General features: G+C 43.1%; 3 protein-coding genes across 3 annotated transcripts; all 3 read left to right on the forward strand.

The window, feature by feature from the left end:
* The first annotated feature begins 4,203 nt into the window (after positions 1-4,203).
* LOC147957476 (putative serpin-Z8) lies at positions 4,204-5,273 on the forward strand. Its single transcript, XM_087531711.1, has 2 exons — positions 4,204-4,413; positions 4,461-5,273. Exons 1-2 carry the CDS (start codon positions 4,204-4,206, stop codon positions 5,271-5,273), a joined length of 1,023 nt encoding a protein of 340 aa, XP_087387837.1.
* A 1,358-nt stretch (positions 5,274-6,631) lies between these two features.
* On the forward strand, positions 6,632-7,177 carry LOC125524533 (putative serpin-Z8). Its single transcript, XM_087536371.1, has one exon. It carries the CDS (start codon positions 6,689-6,691, stop codon positions 7,175-7,177), a length of 489 nt encoding a protein of 162 aa, XP_087392497.1. The 5' UTR covers positions 6,632-6,688.
* A 705-nt stretch (positions 7,178-7,882) lies between these two features.
* On the forward strand, positions 7,883-9,172 carry LOC147957477 (uncharacterized). The gene has a single exon (XM_087531712.1). It carries the CDS (start codon positions 7,883-7,885, stop codon positions 9,170-9,172), a length of 1,290 nt encoding a protein of 429 aa, XP_087387838.1.
* The last annotated feature ends 11,862 nt before the right edge of the window (positions 9,173-21,034 follow it).

Consider the following 21,034-nt stretch of genomic DNA (forward strand, 5'->3'; position numbering starts at 1 on the left):
TTACTGTGTATATTGTACGCATGTGCAACTTGACATGTATTTAAATCTATCAACTTGACATGTACCACAATTTGTTGGTTTCATGTCCATTTTATTTGTTATGTTCACTTTATCAAAGCCATCAACATTTAAATAAGATCATACTTTCAAATTGTGATTAAAGTAGTATCATTTGTTTATTGGATCTTGGAAAGCCTTCATTGATCTCGTTGTTGGAAGAATCTGCCAAGTTATTTATTCACATTTTCCTCGCAATTAAATTTTAATTTTATTATAAGGTTATTTACTTGAATGCATCATGTGTATAAACAAAAATTACACTAGAAGAGCCTTTGAAATAACATGGTTCACATAAACATATTTGCATTTGCAAATACCAACACATATACTTTGAACGTAGCTATCCACACTTCTTCAGCAGTTAATCCTTTGCAAGGCCATAAAACACCCTTATATATAGTGCAATGGTATAAGCCCTTTCAACACAATTGTTGACATCCAGCAATGCATTGATGTACAGTAGTATATCTAAGAAATTAACCGGTCGAAATATGTTGATATTTTACGATTTGTTAGAAGAAAAAGATTTTTGTTCTACGATTTTGGTTTATAATAAAACATGATGTTGCAAGCCCTCAATACCATTACAATGTAATTCAGTAAAGAGTGGCAAGGCACACCTTTCCCTTCTAGTTTATATCCATTCTGCATGGCCCCTCTTTTCCGATCATCCGTTCTGTAGTCCTCTACGATTCCATCCTAGCAATGTGATATTAATTGGGGTTGCCTCTAACATTTTCAGGATGAAATGCTTCAGCGATGTTTGGTATATGCTGGGAAAAATGTTACATGGTCTTTTTTGTCATGATGATCAAACACTCCGAATAACGACTTTCCATGGAAGTTGGATTGGGTGGTGAAGGGAGGCGGACCCTACCACTTACTAGACCATGATGGCGCGCGTTGCCACGCCCTCTATTACCCATATAATAAGGGTTGGAAGAGTACAAATTCATGATGAATCAAAATAATTTTGTTTTGTGTAAATATATGATGGGAAAAAAATATGAAAACTAAATATAAACTGAGGTCATCTTTTTCGTTTGAAACATAATAACAAACTAAACTTTCTGGATTTACCAAGCATTGCACTGGTACTTGTTCTTAAAAGAATAATACTTACCTAATACTTAAGTCATGTCAGCTAATTGCCCAGGAACACAATGAACACAAATAACTTCAGCAAACTCACGATTTAAGGGTGCTACATGATATGTAATGTTCAGATCATTGAATAAATATTTATGCTGGTTCGTATGATCATTTTCAAGGTTACATCTATCCTGAAATTTAAAATAAGAGCCAAAGCCACAGATTGAATTTTCCATGAGAATTCCCTCACCAGCAATCGTTCATGTAAATTGATCTGTGCAGTTAGCAAAAGGAACAGACCTTGCAGCGTATAGTTTTCCTGATTAACTCCAGACAGCTAATTGCCCCCTTTTGGAACACACATAATCAATTACCAAATGTTTAAATGATGAATGTAACAAACAAAATCCTTTAGAAATGCTTATTCTAACACGAATTAATAGCAGAAACAATAAGTAGGAACAGAATAGGAACGGATTATTTTCCTTTTACAGCAAAACATCCTTATTAAATACCAATAACAATTATACTAATAACCATTTGGAAACGCTAAGTGCTATATGTGCACGCACACACGCGCGCATAGACTGCATTTTAACATCGTCTTGATGACAAAACACGGAAGTTTACAGTGAAGGGAGCGCTTGTTGCCACAACAATACATGATCAGATCAAAAACTCTGAGCAAATCACTGTTCCTTTTTCAAGTACTCTTCATTCAACAAAGAATATTTACCAAGATTTTGAGAGAATATTGGTTCATGGCCAAGCTGGGTATGGATCCAATCCATGATGTACTTGACTTTATTTTGGTGTGGATACCTCATATATGCCTGTATGTAGTACCTGCTTTAATACTTCTTCAAATCAATAAGTAATCTGGAATTCACCGTGCTTGTCATATAATGAAAGGAATACTTTCAGTTAGAGTATTCGGAAGCATGTAAATTCGTTGTCCAAAAAGATAGATAGAAGAAGTTGCTCCATATGCCATCGTTATGCGAAACTATGGCTCCCTCGGATTCCTAGAACAGTCCCCTCGACAGAATAATCCATCATGATACAAAAATTCCCCAACTGGATAAAGATTAAGATCCCAATCGTAGTGATGGATCAAAACAATACCATCCAACTGTAGACACCCTGCACAGCAGGCTGAGCACACATAGTAAGATGACACGGATAATAACCAGGAGATCCTCTCGCTCGAATCGCAAGAACCGGGTATGGACTCTCCCGCCTCAAGATGGCAATGGGGCCCCGAAACCCGCGTTCCCGCGGATTTTTACCCTATTAGGGGACGGGGATGGGCGACTTTCTATCCCCGCGGAGCTGCTCGTGGGTACATTATAAAACCCGATATGTTTCGCGGGTTTAAACCCGTTTGAGTACTACCCGAACCCAAAACCCGACAACACCCGCCAAAATACGTTATTTAGCATGCACCTATCCATCTTCACTCAACTGGACCAAAGCCACATTGCCCGAGCAGCTGAGCCCCACAGCGTCGAGGCCCTGGAGTACAAACTAACCCCACGCTCGGTCGCTACAGTGTCGCTCGCTCTTCAAGCCTCTCTATCCCGCCCAACACAACACCTAAACCTAAACCTAGGCCCCCCAGCCGTCGCCTGCTGCTGTAATATGCTCATGTTTTTCTTTCAAATATTGTTGTTTTCATTGACTGCTCGTGGGGACGGGTTCCCCGTGGGTTTTGAAAACCCGACGGGTTTAGGGGACGTGCAAAAACTTAACCCCGCGCACGTTGATGGGGACGGGGACGGGTTTGCGATTTTCTCGTGGGGATGGGTTTGGGCAAGCAAAACCCGGTGGGTTTCGTCCCTGTTGCCATCTTGACTCCCGCCCGGCGAGGAGTTAGGTCGCTCGCCTCGTATAGATAGGTTCGTCCACCCGCGAGATGGAGCCGCTGCCAGGCTATGTTATCTTTTTTGGTGGAATGGTTGGCCCACGAGCGAGACGTGCAGCTGCGAACTCTGTGCTATTTTTTGTCGTTGGTCGCTTGCACATGTAAAGCCCAGCAGGCCCAAATAATAGCAGAGCGTCAATTTTGTTACGGGAGCAGCGGCCCAGCTCATATAGCCATCTTTTATTAGCAGCGAACACTCACGGTCTTTTGCAAATCCATCCAACGGCTGAAAATTTCTAAACTCGTAGATCTGATGGCCAAAAGCCTTGATGGCATGAGAGGGCTGGGAGGATGCGCGGTTGTAATGTCTCTAAATATGTTAAACTTTGCATCGATGAAACTGGACAAGAATATTATGCATCACATGACCCAAAAAACTCTAACACAAAATGTACAAACATTTGCTAAAAAAATAGTATAGGAAGGGAGACACGGGCGCCACCAAATTGAGGCAAAGTTAGGACGGGAACTTGGTGCTCTCGGGTACCCGCGCATCCTATATGTGCAAAAAAAATAGAAATTCAAATAAAGTTAAAAAAATCCAAATCTTGTTTGGAATCAAAGATGATTAGGTATTGTACTCGTATAAAAAGTTTGGTCAAGAAATGATTCCTATTGACTTTAGGGCAGAAAAGACAAATTTATGATGACAATATAGCGTGTATAGTATTTGTATATAGCGGTTTTTGCCAAATCTTCGACTCAGGATGCAAAGGAAATCATTCTGTGACGAATCATTTTATACGACTACAATACTTGATTATGTTTGGTACCGAAAAAGATTTGAAATTTTTTAATTACTTTTTTCTTTTGCATATTGGGTGCGCTTTCTTCTTCGTATTTTCGGGCAAAGTTAGTACTATAAAAGGAAAGCTAGGAGAGATGCAGGGAGGCCGTATTAGCTGGGTAATAACTCAAACTAGTCCATATTAGCCATCACGTGAAACCGACGTACGTTCGACGGTCAAACAAAAGGAAAGAACGAAGCATATAACCGAACCGAATCCAAATCCAAATCAGATCGGATGCCCTACGTCTCCGTTATATACTGGCCAAGCAAAGCAAACTATCCACGAACGATTCTGTACTTACGTCTCCTGCGAGCGGCTTTGATGGATTCTGCCACGATGGACTGGCCGACCAAGAAGTCGCCGCAGTCCGGCTCTGGCCTGGCGCAGCTTGCCGCCGGCCTCAGCAAGCGCCTCGCGGAAGAAAACCCCAGGACCAACCTCGTCTTCTCGCCGCTGTCCATCTACACAGCTCTGTCGCTCCTGGCCGCCGGCGCCAGGGACACCACGCTGGACGGGATCCTCCGCATCCTCGCGCGCGGTCGTGTGGCGAGCTCGAGAGCTTCGTGTCCCGCATGGCGGCGGACGCGCTCCAGGACAGGTCCGCCTCGGGCGGTCCTCGTGTGGCGTTCGCGTGCGGCGTGTGGAGCGACCTGTCGCGGCCGCTCAAGCCGGCCTTCCGCGAGGCCGTCGTGGGCACGTACAAGGCCGAGGCAAGCACCGTCAACTTCCGGGGCGCACCGGAGGAAGCGCGTGGCCAGATCAACGCGTGGGCGGCTCAGGTGACCAAGAACCTCATCCGCAACGTTCTCCCCAAAGGATCGATAAATCCGGCAATAACTCGGGTCGCCCTCCGCAACGCCGTGTACTTTAAGGGCAAGTGGGAGGACCAGGCGTTCGACAAGAGGGACACCATGCACGAACCCTTCTACCGGCTCGACCGCAGCAAGGTCGACGTGCCCTTCATGCAGAGTACAATGTCACAGTTCGTCGCTGTGCACGACGGGTTCAAGGTACTCAAACTCCGGTACAAAATGGCGGTGCCTGATCACAAGGAACATGCGCATCCTCCTCCTTATATGGGCCGTGTTGATTCTCATTGCTACAACCATGACCGTGTTGATCAGCCCGGTGAGTATGGCGGCCGCGACCATGATGCTCCCTACGCCCATCCCCATGTGAGGGCTGCATACAACCGTGGGGGTCGGTCTGCAAATTATATTTCCACCGGACCCCCACCATACTTCCGTCATCGTCCCTATCCTACTCCTCCATTCCGCAAACCTACCTCTCCGTACGGCTATCCCAGGCCATATCCTAATGGTGCACTTGGTCGGTTTGGCCACCCTCCTAACCCACCATATATCGCCCTCCCCCATGTTCCATGGTCGGACTGGCTACACTGGTAATGCATTTGACAGCCGCTACAAGCCTGATCCTTGGGCAGGCAACGTCTATCCACTAGTAGAGACTAAAGGCCCTCCACGTGGCCGCTGCCTGGAGGTCCACCTTTAGTTTCGGTTAGTAACACCAACCGGTATTAAAGAAAATTTTATGATATTTTTTTGAATTTTTTTATTTTCAAATTTCTGAATTATTTTAACCTCTAATCTCTAATCACCCCTCATCATTTCAAATTATCTAACTTCCTGAACGGTCACCCATCCTCTCACTACTCCAGCCTGAGCACGCTTAACTTCCGGGTTCTATTCTCCCTCGTTTCCAAGTCTGCACTTGTTGTTTTCCTGACAATAATAAGATGTCAATCCTATTAACCCTCAGGAATTTAGCTTGAGCATGAAGTCACACATTTCACTGTTTGAGTTTGAAACTATTGTTCTAAAAAACAATAATTATTTAGTAACACTAATATTTCTTGAATAAGTAGTTTGACCAGATTTGACCAAAATTCAAAAAAACTGAAATAATTATTTAGTAACACAAATATTTCTTGAATAAGTAGTTTGACCATTGTTTGACCATGGTTTGACCATATTTGACCAAGATCCAAAAAAAGTGAAATAATTATTTAGTAACACTAATATTTCTTGAATAATTATTTAGTAACACTAATACTTTTTGAATAAGTAGTTTGACCATAGTTTGACCAGATTTAACAAAAATTCAAAAAAAAACTGAAATTTGAGCATAACGTTTTTTCCTTTTAGAATTTGAGGATTCTAAAAATTTGCAAACAGGCCATAGGCCGTCAAAATCGGAAGCGGATTTTCGTTCTGAACATTTTGATATATTATACGTTTTTCCCGACATCGTATGCAAAAGTTATAGCCGTTTTACATTTTTTGCAAAACATGTCCAAATTTAAGTTTTTAAAATTTCCTAACTAGTAGATGTAGTAATATAACTACCTCTCGAAGGATTTTATTTTTTGAAGTTTTTATCATTTTCTTTTGATTTTTTCGAAACAAAAAAGGCGATCCACCTGGGGGGGTAGAGTTTGAAAATGGGACCTTTAGTCCCGGTTTGAGACACAAACCGAGACTAAAGGGCATTGCACCCTTTAGTCCTGGTTTGTGTCTCAAACCGGGACTAAAGGTCTAATCTTTACTCCCGGTTTGAGACACAAACCGGGACTAAAGGGCACCGCACCCTTTAGTCTCAATTCGTGCCTCAAACCGGGACTAATGCCTTAGCCGCATGAACCGGGACCAATGCTCACATTAGTCCCGGTTCATGACTGAACTGGAACTAATGGGCTGACCCGGCCTGGACCTTTGCCCCCTTTTCTACTAGTGATCCATCCTAGTGTGCTTCTCCGTCGGTGTTCTCCGGCTCCAATCGTACTAGGTACACGTAGTTCTCCATGTGCATATTTCTCCCGGATGCCCATGACGGCCTGTGGGGGCTGCTGGACACGATTGAGTCCCGACCTGGGTTCCTGCACGACCACCTGCCGGAGCAGCAAATCGCCCTCCGCGAGTTCCGCATGCCAAAGTTCAAGCTGTCCTTCCATAGCAGCATCGTCGACGTGCTCAAGAAGCTAGGGCTTGAGCTGCCGTTCTGTGAGCATGGCAACCTATCTGACATGGTGGAGGACGATGGCTCTGGCTTGCCGATAGTGGTGGGGGATGTCATCCACAAGGCTGCTGTCGAGGTAAATGAGGAAGGGACTGAAGCCGCCGCTGTCACCGTGTTGGTCGGGGCTCTTGGATGCGCAAGGCCTCCGTCACCTCCAACACCTCCGCAGGTGGATTTCATTGCCGACCATCCATTTGCCTACTACATAGTGGAGGAGGCGACCGGAGCTATTGCCTTCGCGGGGCACGTCCTTGATCCATCCAAGGAGAAATAAATAGCTAGCTATTGAGGTCGACAAACACATTGTTTTTCCTATTTTGAGTCCAGAACTGCTCCTACTTGTACTATGATGAATTATATTAAAAAGATGTCTTGTATATGTGTTATTCAAATAAAAATGTTGGTCTCATAAACTGTGAACTCCCCCATACAATTTACTCCGGCAGATAAAAAAATTCCTTTCCCGATGTTATCTATCTTAAGCCAACTTTCTTTCTACAATTGTTAGACCGTTTCAATACACCCCTTAAAAAATTTAAAGGGGAATTTTCACCAATAAAAAATATAAGATTTGTTAGACTCTGGCGGCGTATAACATAACTCCGGGGGCGCACGGCACTGTTCTGCTCATGGTCAGCTATGTTCAGCGGGAGCCATCAAAGTCGACCCAGCAAATGTTGTCGTGGCCTTCCTGCCTCCCGTAAGAACTCTCTCGTCTGCTCTGGTGATGAACGAACTTAGGGCTAGGCTCCATCTGGTGGAGTTAACCAAATCAAATCTCCACCCTGGTGAGTCTCCCATGCAAGATCCGCTTTTCCAATCGCGAATCCAACTCCTCCGCTCCCTGATTTCATTCACTGGTTGTGGTTCGGGGTGACATGATTTTGGGGAGCACAGATCGGTTTTGCCACCCGCCCTTGGCTGTGTGTCGGTGCTTGATTTTGGGGGAGCACAGATGGTGGGATCCAGAAGCGGCGACATGGAGGCTGCAAAGGGGAACGAAGCAAGTGCGGACCAGACAGTGGTGTTGGCGGATCTGAAGGAGAAGGAGAAGAGATGCCATGTAGATGGGGCGGCTATGGAAGAGGACATGGCAGAGCTGCTGAAGCGCCTCAATCTCACTTCTGAAGAAGCAGAGGCAGTCATACTGGAAGATGAAAATGAAGAAGACTTGGTAAGCCTGAAATGGGCACTCATTGGCAAGGTATTATCCCCCAATATTTTGCATATTCAAACAATCATGTCTGCTTTAAGGCCAGCATGGGGTAATCCAAAGGGATTGACTGCAAAACCAGTAGCAGACAACACATTCATTGTAGAATTTGCTTCCCAATCAGACAAAGAAATAGTTAAAGATGGGGGGCCATGGACAGTAGGGAAACATGCTATTTTGCTTAACGATTTTGATCAGACTCTAAAGCCATCAGAGGTGACATTTGACAGAGTCATGCTATGGGCAAGGATAATGAACCCTCTGTTCGAATTGATGAATAAAACATGGGTGGAATATCTGGGAGCCAAACCAGGCAAGGTGGAGAAAGTTGATGTGGATGAACAAGGTAGAGCATCCGGGAATTGCTTGCGTGTTAGAGTCTCAGTTGGGGTTGCTCAACCTTTGAGGAGATGGGTCACAGCTTTCTCACAGAAACACAAGGCAATAGAAATATATGAGGTGAGATATGAAAGGCTTCCCCATTATTGTTTCTCTTGTGGTATAATTGGCCATTCCTCTCTGGAATGCCCAACACCTGGGGAGAGAGATAAGGAGGGAAAGCTACCATACAATGCTGATAGACTGTGTTTTAAAGAGGACAAAAAGAAGTATGCCTCAATGTATAGATCTGGACCTAGTTCCCAGTCAAGTGGCAAAAGCACATATCATGAAGACAAAAATGGGGATTCAATTGTCCCTCCAAAATCCAACGACGGGGAAAGGAAGATAGAGGTGATCGGGGCTCTCGATGAGGTTACATCGCCAATGAAACAAAAGGAGCAAATCTACAAACAAAAAGGTAAGACGGAGGAGGACAGAGCAAGTAAAGCGTTGTTTTCTGCACAACTAGGTGGTGCAAAGATCACTGGGCAGAAGAGGAAACACGTGAAGGTGTATAGACTGAAAGGGCAGACGCAGGCCTCGGGAGACAAGAAAATCCTTGAGGCCCCAAACCTGCCATTAATCTTAGTAGGGCAGGACGCAAACAATGCCTACCCTACTCCATCTCTAGCAACCAGTGTTGATGATGCTCTGAGTGACTCACACAAGAATTGAAAATGGAACAAGGTGCTCTCCTAACATGATCGGCGGATCAGGCGGAGGCTGCATGGCAGCCCCACCACACGCAATGAACCTGCTATGTTGGAACTGTCGTGGCTTGGGGACGGACGCGACGGTGGGCGAGCTAAGATGGCTCGTGAAAAAACATCGTCCCTCCCTCCTCTTCTTATCCGAGACGAAGATGAGGGATTCCATAGCACGGAACTTCATGTGGTCACTGGGATTTACTGGTTCTTATGCTGTAAGCAGTGATGGATTAAGTGGGGGGGTTGGTTCTTTATTGGGCCTCTTCCCTGTCAGTCACCTTGAAAGCCTTCTCCAAGCAGATTATTGACATCATTGTTAAACTAGAAGAGGGCATTGAATGGAGAGAAACTTTTGTGTATGGGGAACCAAGAAAGAAATTAAGACATATTTTTTGGGACATGCTTCGATTCTTAAGAACAACTTGGTCAGGACCGTGGATATGTGCTGGTGACTTCAACAAAGCATTGAGTACAGAGGAGCACATGGGGCAAAGAACCGAAATGATAACCAGATGATGATGTTTCGGGAGTGCCTTGATGATTGTGGCCTGGTAGATTTGGGCGACATTGGTCCTAAATTCACATGGTCCAATAAACAAGAGGGCAAACGTAATACCAGGGTCAGATTGGATAGGGTTGTTGCCAATGGGGATTTCATGCAGATTTTTGACGATTGCACAGTAGAGAACATCATCACCACCACTTCGGATCATTATGCCATTTTGGTGACAATAGCGAGAAGAGATGAAAAGGTCCACAATGAACCAATCCAACAGTCCTTCAAGTTTGAAGCAGCATGGATGAGAGCCTCTGATTATGATCATATGATTGAGGAATATTGGAAGGTGCACAAAGGAGGCATTACTTCTATAGATAACACATGGTCTGCTTTTAATAAATTGTCATGCAGCTTGCAAGAGTGGAGCAGAGTCTCTTTTGGCTCAGTTAAAAAGGAGATAAGGAAACTAGAGAAAAGGCTAACTAGTATTCGTAGAAATAATATTGTGAGCAACAACTCAGACGAAGAAAGAGATATAAAGAAGAGACTGAGTGAGTTGTTTGAAAGAGAAGAGATCATGGCTAGACAACGGTCAAGGGTAGAATGGCTCAGGGAAGGAGACCGGAATACCTCCTTCTTCCATGCTCGAGCTTCAGCAAGAATAAGAAATAACAGAATCAAATTCCTTCGTAAAGATGATGGATCTAGATGTGAAGACCCTGAGGGCATCAAAGGCATGGTATATGATTTCTATACCTCACTTTTCACCTCTGAACCCTCAGTTTCAATTGATGCAGTACTTGAAGCCATACCAAAGAAAGTTACTGAACAAATAAATGAAGCCCTATGTCGAGAGTACACAAATGATGAAATCAAGGCTGCTTCCAAATGGGACCTACTAAGGCCCCGGGCCTGATGGTTTCCCGCCACTCTTTTATCAAAAACATTGGGACCTACTGGAAGAAGACATATGTGCTGCTGTAAAAGGATTTCTTATGGGCCATGACATTCCAGAAGGTTTCTGCGACTCGGTAATTGTTCTAATTCCAAAATGCAATAATGCTGATTCGCTTGGTAATTTCCGACCAATAAGTTTGTGCAACGTCATTTATAAAATTGCTTCTAAAGTTATTGCTAATAGATTAAAGCCCTTTTTACCAGAAATAATTTTGGAATAACAAAGTGCCTTTGTGCCAGGGAGGCTAATAACTGATAATGTACTCATAGCATATGAATGCCTCCATACTATAAGAAAGCAAAAATCAAAATGCCCCTTTTTTGCCTTGAAAATCGATATGACCAAGGCATACGATGGGATAGAGTGGAGCTACCTCAAAGGGGTGTTATTAAAGTTGGGCTTCCATGTTAATTGGGTTGATATGGTAATGAGATGTGTAACTTCAGTTAAATATGCTGTCAGAGTTAATGGAAGTTTAACGGATCCTTTTATTCCAACAAGAGGTATCCGACAAGGGGACCCTATCAACCCTTACTTATTTCTGCTATGTGCTGAGGGTCTATCTTGCCTATTGCAGGAAAAGAAAGAATCAGGGGAGTTGAAAGGTATTCGCAATGGGAAAACATGCCCTTCTATCTCACATCTCCTATTTGCTGATGACAACGTGTTCTTCATCAGGGGAGACGATAAAAGTGTTAATGCGCTTAAATTTGTATTACAGGTCTATTGTGATGGTTCTGGGCAGAGAATCAACATGCAAAAGGCGTCCATATTCTTTGGCCCTCACTGTGAGGAACTAGTGAAAGATAGAATAAAACAAAATGTTGGGATACAAGATGATAAACTGCAGGACACTTATATTGGCATGCTGACGTGGGTGGCACGTTCCCCATCGAATTGTTGGAAATATGCCCTAGAGGCAATAATAAAATGGTTATTATTATATTTCCTTGTTCATGATAATTGTCTATTGTTCATGCTATAATTGTATTGACCGGAAACCATAATACATGTGTGAATACATAGACCACAACATGTCCCTAGTAAGTCTCTAGTTGACTAGCTCGTTGATCAATAGATGGTTACGGTTTCCTGACCATGGACATTGGATGTCGTTGATAACAGGATCACGTCATTAGGAGAATGATGTGATGGACAAGACCCAATCCTAAGCATAGCACAAGATCGTGTAGTTCGTCTGCTAAAGCTTTTCTAATGTCAAGTATCATTTCCTTAGACCATGAGATTGTGCAACTCCCGGATACCATAGGAATGCTTTGGGTGTGTCAAACGTTACAACGTAACTGGGTGGCTATAAAGGTGCACTACGGGTATCTCCGAAAGTGTCTGTTGGGTTGGCACGAATCAAGACTGGGATTTGTCACTCCGTGTGACAGAGAGGTATCTCTGGGCCCACTCGGTAGGACATCATCATAATGAGCTCAAATGTGACCAAGGAGTTGATCATGGGATGATGTGTTATGAACGAGTAAAGAGACTTGCCGGTAACGAGATTGAACAAGGTATAGGGATACCGACGATCGAATCTGGGGCAAGTATCATACCGGTAGACAAAGGGAATTGTATACATGATTGATTGAATCCCCGACATCGTGATTCATCCAATGAGATCATCGTGGAACATGTGGGAGCCAACATGGGTATCCAGATCCCGCTGTTGGTTATTGGCCAGAGAGCTATCTCGGTCATGTCTGCATGATTCCCGAACCCGTAGGGTCTACACACTTAAGGTTCGTTGATGCTAGAGTTGTTATGGGAATTAGTGTGCAGTTACCGAATGTTGTTTGGAGTCCCGGATGAGATCCCGGACGTCACGAGGAGTTACGGAATGGTCCGGAGGTAAAGATTTATATATGGGAAGTCCTATTTTGGCCAACGGAAAATGTTGAGGATTTTTCGATATTGTACTGGGAAGGTTCTAGAAGGTTCCGGAGTGGGGACTACCTGCATGGGAGGACCCACATGAACGTGGGTAGTGGGGGCAAGGCCGCACACCCCTGGTCAAGGCGCACCAAGATCCCCCCTTAGAAGGAATAAGATCATATCCCGAAGGGATAAGATCAAGATCCCTAAAAAGGGGGATAACAATCGGTGGGGAAGGGAAATGATGGGATTTCTTTCCCCCACCTTTGCCAACACCCCAATGGACTTGGAGGGCAAGAAACCAGCCCCTCCACCCCTATATATAGTGGGAAGGCGCATGGGAGCCGCACCTCTTCCCCTGGCGCAACCCTCTCCCTCCCCAACACCTCCTCCTCCTCCGTAGTGCTTGGCGAAGCCCTGTTGTTCGGCGCTTAGATCAGAATCAACAACGATCTGAATCACTACGAGTATGACTCCTTCATCCGCGTTCTTGTCACGCTTCCGCATCGCGATCTTCAAGGGTATGAAGATGCACTCCCCTCTCTCTCGTTGCTAGTCTCTCCATAGATTGATCTTGGTGATGCGTAGAAATTTTTTAATTTCTGCAACGATCCCCAACACCAATAGCTTTAACTTTCTCACTGGTCGGCTTTGGAAACAACTAAATGGTTGGAGTGATCGGCCTCTATCCAGGGCTGGGAAATAAGTCCTCTTAAAAGAAGTAGCTCAGGTGATTCCCACATATGTGATGAGCTGCTTTCATATTCCCATGGGAGTGTGCAACAAATTGAAGAAGCCTATATGCAACTTCTGGTGGGGAATGGAAAATGGGAAGAAGAAGGTTCATTGGAGATCATGGGATTGGTTATCCTCCCCAAAATATTTGGGAGGCATGGGCTTTCATGACATGGCAATGTTTAACCAAGCTATGCTCGGAAAACAAGGTTGGCGCCTACTAACTGAGCCTCAGTCGCTGTGTGCCCGGGTGATGAAGGGGCGCTACTTCCCGGACGGGGATTTCTGGTCGGCTCGGTGCCCAAGATATCATCATATACCTGGCGTAGTATTATGCATGGTAAAAAACTCCTGCAGCAAGGTATCATGTGGAGAGTTGGGAACGGAAAGACCATTAAAATCCTTAGAGATACCTGGATACCGGAGGTGACTCCTGGCACTTTAAATACTTCCCATCCATTTACTGACAACCAAACGGTTAATGCTCTAATGGAGGAGAATGGGAAACATTGGAACACAAATTCAGCAAGACAATTCTTTTCTGAAGAAATATCAAAGAAGATCCTTATCATTCCCATAAGCTCTGAAGGTTGCAATGATTTTCCCTCTTGGCCGTACACAAAAAATGGGATATACTCTGTCAGGTCTGCTTACAATCTAGCCAGATCACAATTGTTTTGGAAAACTCAAAGTTCTAACGGCAAGGGGGCATCTTCAAAACAGAGAATTATGGAGATAGCCTGGAAGAAATTATGGGCGATCAACTGCCCAAACAAAATGAAGGTTGTATTATGGAGGATAGCCCACAACTGTCTACCCACGGGAACTCAACTCCAGGTGCGGTCGATTCCAACAAGGTATGGCTGCTATTTTTGTAACCACATGGAGAATGTTGAACATTGTTTCCTTCGGTGCGAATATGTTAAAGAAATTTGGAAGGACCTAAAAAAGGAGTATGGTTTCTTCCTGAATCTAAAAAACTTTTCTCATATCAGGCAATGGGTGTTGGACTGGATATCTGAAGCCTCGGAGATCCACTCCATGATATTTGCAGTAGCTTTATGGCACATTTGGGACAATAGGAATTCTTGCCGAAATGGTGAGGCCTTACCTCATCCCCTACGTGTTTCCGGACAGATTAAAGCTTACATTGATTTTATCTTGTTGAACAATGTCAGATCTGAAGGTGTTGGTAGGCATGAGGCCTTGAAGTCAGTCAAGAAATGGACTCCGCCACCAGAGGGACTAATGTTGATCAACGTAGGCGCTGCGATCTTCTCCAGTACTTCAAAAGCTGGGTATGGTGTTATCATGCATACTCATCTAGGGGTTATGCAGGCTGCTTGTCGAGGCTCTGTTGATCATGTGCAATGTCCTGAAGTTGCTGAAGCAGTAGCCATTCTCTAGGCACTCAAGCTTGCCAAAAGCATAGGAGTTCGGTCATTTAAAATTGCGTCTGATTATCTCTCACTTGTTAATAAGCTGCAACAGCAGGGGCGAGATAGGACTTCGACAGGTGCCATTGTTCATGATATTAAACTGAGAGCCAAAAAGTTTGTATCCTGTACTTTTAAGTATGTTAGTCGAGTATGTAATGAGACAACCCATGTTCTGGCCAGGTCGGCAGAACATGACCATGGATCCTCTTGGTTAGATGAGCCTCCTGAGATTATCAGGGCAATTATGTGTACTGAACAATTAAGGAATGAATGAGAGTCTGCTGCCCATTGTCTCAAAAAAAAGCTATGTTCAGCGGGTGCAACTAAAAAACCATCGAGTGTTCAGTGGTTATGGACATGATGGGGGGTCATGCCCAGAGAGCTAGCATGCACCCCGTCACATCCCGTCGCCAAGGGGCATGCCGATCCTCACCATTGCATTCAGAGTTGGTCATGTCTTTTTCTTCATATTCAGTAGGGTTGGAGCTGTAAGTAGAGCGAGGTGAGGCGCTACCCCTACCTTGATTTCTAGCATTTTTTAGGTACTAGTAAATATGCCCGTGCGTTGCAACGGAAGAAATATCGCACAACACATATATTAATGGACCATGCCAGTAACACTTAAAACTTAAACAACTAATCTCATCAAGCTCAACACGAGGCCCGCCATTTGCAAGCTACTCCGTACAGAGCAAACGCACAATGGAATGGGTGAAGAAATTTCCTCCTTCTATAATTATATATAATTAAGAAATCCAGGCATTCGCATGAATAAATGCATTTGAAATAAAAAATAGGGACTAAAGCAGCTAAATATGAACGTTTTCATAAAATCATTTGAATGTGGCTTTTGTTTAAGTGCCTTTTCAAATTCCTTTCAAACCTTTTCTAATATCCCACGTCTTTTCTACTTCAATATAGAACTCCAAACCTTTTGTTTAATTCTTTCTGCATTTAACAGAGCTTCAACAAAAATATCAACACTTTTAGACCCTTCTAGCTCCTACTCCTATTCAAACCAGTTGAATTAAATTCAAATGGGTCTCAATTCCACTCTTCCAAATTGGGTAAAACTTCTTTTGCTGGGCTAAGTATAAATCTCAGGCTCCACGTAAGGGCCCAAGGGCCCAGGCGCACACCTATCTAACCCAAGCAGCGCCGCTGGGCTCCCCATACTGCTTTTCGTTGGATTCATGCGCCTCTCCTTTTTGATTTGCCATATCTCATGCTCTTTCTTTTTGTTGGCTTGTTGGTTCTTGCAATTTGGAACGTATATAAGCTGCTAGGAATTGATGTAAGGTGCCGGGGTGGGACTATTAATTTGAATCTGAAATTTTGGCACAAACTCTGTTTGCTGCAGCCGGAAGGGAGGGAAGGGCAGGTGGTGAGGTCGAACGATTTTAGTGGCCCCCTTGGGCCTTATTGGGCTGGATGCAAGTCACGCCCGAGCCACGACGCAGTGCTCCTCCAGTCCACACGATGCTCGAATCGCCCGATCGTCAGTTGCGTTGTTCGTCGCTCTAGTCTCCAGACGACCAGACCTTCCTCTGACACAAACCTAGCAGGAGATACCAATAGGAGCGTGTGCGCGTGGGCAGCGCCTAGCAGACGGGTTCTGGAACTTGGTCTTTGTGATGACACCACTACTGGAATCTGGAACTTTGCCTAGTGCATAAGCAAAGTGTTTGCCAAGTGCAACACTAGGCAAAGAGGAGTGGGCTGGAGCCCTGGCGGCTGGCGGCAAAGTTAACTTTACCTGGTCCTTTTCCATGGCTACTCATAAACATGTAAATAAAAACATTGCCAAATGCAAAACAAATGTGTACATAGAATTGGTCATGTCCTTTTCTTCATATTCAATAGTTGTTCTGAACTTTCATCATTCAAGCCGACTTCTGAAAGAAGAACTTGGGGAGCAATGCCTCAGGTATACAACCTGGAGGGCTAGCCAAGGAGATTACACGATAACTTATTATCCTAACTTACTAAAGAACAAATTTGCATCCTTGGTATGCTACAATATCCTTGTGCCAAATACGCTATAGCCGCAGCTAGACATAACGGTTGTGAAGCACTGGAAACCTAATTTTCCCCTAAGGCACAAGCATTGATGGGACTTGCACAGTTGTAGCAACACAAGCGACTCTTGCTATATCTGATGGCATTCCTCTATTTGTTTCTTTCCCGATGCCTCCTAACCATATGCGTTTGCTGGAACCAGCATGATTTTGTATCCACCATCATCTACCTTGTTTACAAGAAACCTATTTAAGCGTGACCCATTGATGATTTTTTTTACGCGCAGCAAATATGTACATAAAGATTGGGTTTTATGTGTGTTCACGCAAAAATGGGGCCAAATATATATATGTTGACAGTGTTGTCTAGACAGGTGAAGGTGGGTGGAAAAATTAATAAGATGCACTGTATAGATATGGCGAGCATGGTTTCCATAAGAACCATACTTTTAAATAGCGCACTAAGCCTCTTAGCGGCGGACCTCTTCTAAATGCTATAGCGCGCTATTTAAAATGTGTGTTCATTTGTTTGGATCAAAATCTTTTAGCGCAAGACCTTCTATAAAACGCTATAGCGTGCTATAGGGGAGCTATAGCGGGCTATTTGAAACCATGATAAGAACACACGTAATTTTACTATTCTATTTCAGTTCTGCATGGCCTTAGTTATGATGTCTATCATTTAGATCGAGAAACTGACTGAAGAAATCATTCGTAGCAATCCTTAAGTCTTCTTTACCAAGAGCAACCCCCAATTCCACTAAGAAAAACAAAGAATGTTTTTCTACAAATAAACAAAATAAAATGAAAAAAAGGAACAACCATTAGTGGCCTCTCTTCTTTATGAGATATTTACAGGGTATTAATCACCAATCAGAACATGTTTTTGTCATCTCTAGTGAACAAAAGAGGCTAGTTGCTGTTAAGTTGGTAAATACAAATATATCTTGGTAGCGATGTTTTTCACACTTGAGTCATTCGAAGCAAGTATGTCTCTCTATGTATGACCTTGCACAGATTGCTCATCTTGTTCTTTGAACTGCAAACAATCCTCCTCTATTTACCATGTTTCTGCTCCAAAACCTACTTTGTGCAATGAGGCAGCTGAGCGACGAGATAGACGATGAGATCGACATGATGGTGTTGTCTAGTGACATGATCGGTGTGGAGTGTTCTAAGAGCCAGAACCCACGTCAATCATCATGGTGGAATAGGTCAAACAGGTTCTGATGCCAAGTCAGATTCCCATTTTGCCTAAGGGAAACATTGTGAAGGGCTGGTGTTTACACATTCAAACAATCTTAGTTTATAAGTCATACAAAAATTACAAGAGATATTGGATCCTAACTTACTATAGAACAAACTAGATGATACCCCCGTGGGTTGCGGGAATCTTGATAAAACATATGCAAAAATAGGTGCTAAAAAACTAAAAATAATACAAAAACAAATTTAAGATTGTTCTCGGTTTATATTTTTAAAAAAGTAACGCCTATGATGCATGTGACATCATGCTGTATAAAAAGAGAAAACTATTAGACTGAAGTCAACGGGGTGCCATTTAAAAAAAAGGTGAAACATGGCCAACATATATTTTCACCAAGCGTCGAAGATATATACCGTCTATGCACACACAATAATTAGGGAATTGTTTTTCTACTTATGATTGACATGCATGATTGCGGTCATAGGGTTGCATGGCTGGACTAGTGACTAAATTGTGAGTTATGACATCATTGTGATGTGGCATGGTTGCATGAGAAGAGAATAATAGGTAGTGAGTTGCAACTACTTAAGAATAGGTGGGGGGATATGCATATTGATATGCTACAGTAATTGGTTCCTGTCTACCAGCTATGCTATAGACCTAGGCTCACTTAACAATCGTGGATGATTGGAAGCCCAGTTTTGTCCCTAAGTCGCGAGCATGGATGAGACAAGTACAATGGTAGCAACACAAGTGGTTCTCGCTACACGTTACACACAACAACCTAGTATTTCTTCATTTCCCAATGCCTCCTTTTCACACGTGTTTATTGATATCACCTTGATTTTGTGTCTGCCATCAACTTCTGTGTTTATGTGAAACATATTTATTATATGAAAATGTTCAGATTGCCAAAGTTACTTGGAAGTGTAAAATGTGGAATTTGTTCCATGTGTGTTCGTGCAAAAATATGTCAAATATATAAGATGGGAAGTGTTGCTTAGACATTTGAAGGTAGGTGGTGAATTTAATTAGATGCACTTGGTAGAGGCATCGGCGTGGTTTCTGTATGAGCACCTGCACGTTTTGCCATTCTATTTTAGTACCATATGGCATGTGTGGTGTCAAGCATCCAAATCAAGAAAAATCACTGAATAAATCATTTCTAGTAACCATTGTGTTTTGTTAGCAAGGGCAATCCCCAATGTCCACTAACATAGACAAACAATGTTTTTTCTACGAAAAAATGGACAATGATTCATGTCATTTCTCCTTTATTAGTTAATTAGAGAGTACTAATATGAACATGTTTCTGTCAACCTCTAGTGCATGGAGTAGGCGTTGTTATTAAGTTCATAAATGCACATATCATCCTGGTAGCGATAATCCTGCGCTTGCAACATTCTAACTAAATTGGTGTCTTTAATTACAAACTCGCACTGAATGTTCATCTAGTACCTCGGAACTACAAATAGTCCTCCTCGGTTTTTACAATGTTTTTTCTCCAAAAGCTCATTCACTATATAAAACATTTAACAGAGGATCTTCCTTCATGATCTAAATTCGTGATAGTGACATACTCCCCAATAATCAAAGTACAAATAATGGAGCGTGATCATCACATTCTCCAACCAACATAACCTAGACCTTATATTAGTTAAGCTGGTTGCTTGGCTAGTCGCTGATAGTACATTCCATCCATGGCCATGGAGCTCTCCAACCTAATGGGCCAAATGACGTCGCTCGTCCTTTGCGTCAAGAAACATCCTGAATGGTTTGTGTTTAAACATTCATATCTCTTGGTTTGTAGTGCATGCACATGATTACATGATAGATTATGATCGTACCTGTTTACATACCAAATATGCATCCTAGAAATGCATGCTACAGTATCCGAATGGCCTTATTTTTATTGAGATTAAGGGAAGCTTGATCAACCTCTCCTTCTCTTGCAGGTTTTTTTAATCGGATTTCCCGTTAACTGGCCGGTTACCAAAAAATTGGGTGCACCCCAAAAACTGTGCTAACGATTTGTTTTGAATATTTTGATGTAAATGTCCAAACAATGTTTAGTAACATTCCTACACCTATGGGGACAAAGCACACCGCATATTGTGGTGGAAATCTAGTGTCCCGCGACCGAGAAGTCATAGGATCGAGCCCATCCGCTCGCTCTAATTATTGTTAAGTGATATTCGAGCTTGAAAAAAAAGCATCATTGTGCAATGCGGAGAGCTTGAATATGCGGCCTTTGGTAATGGAAAAAAGAGTAGTGAAACAAAACGGTTCATTCGGTCACTACAGGAAAAAACTGGTATCAAGAAAAAGAAACATTCCCATTCCCATATGCTCCTTCGTAATATGTTCATGCAGGTTGCTTATAGGCTCCGCGCAATCACTTGCATGTTGCAACTTGTGCCAGATATGCTAGAGATGTAGCTTGACATAATGATCGTGAAGCATACCACTTTGTTCTCCAAGGCACATGCATATATGGGACTAGGACACTGTAGCAGTGGGTGCGACTCCTACTACATGTTCTGGACACCAAAATTGTATTTATTTCCTTCGCTAGGCCTCCTAATAATACTATTTACTGATACAATCTGGATTCTATGTCTACCATCATCTTCCATGTTTTCGTGAAGCCTTTTATTATAAGAAATGACCAAATGATAGAGTTATGTGGAAGTGTTAAACATGGATGTGGTTTTATGCGAGTTCACGTGAAGATGGGGTCAATTATATACGGTGGGAAGTGTTTTCTAGACATGTGAATGTAGGTGGGGAATTTAATAAGATGTAGTGGGTAGAGGATGGAGTGGTTTAAAGAGCGCATGTAGATTGACAATTGTATTTCAATCCCATATGGCCTGATTTATGAAGTCTTGTATTAAGATCAAGAAAAATGATTGAATTTTCAGCGATCCTTGTGTTTTGGGCAACCCCCAATTTCCACTAACAGAATTAAACCGTGTTTACTTTTTTCACAGAAAAAGAAAATCAAAAGAATAACAAACCATGCCTTTTCTCCTTTCTGAGATAATTACATAGTACTCTAGTGCACACAGGAGCCTAGTAGCAATTGAT

Source organism: Triticum urartu, chromosome 7A (genome assembly GCF_056163025.1).
Source record: "Triticum urartu cultivar PI428250 chromosome 7A, HENAU_Tu73, whole genome shotgun sequence".
NCBI lineage: Eukaryota > Viridiplantae > Streptophyta > Magnoliopsida > Poales > Poaceae > Triticum > Triticum urartu.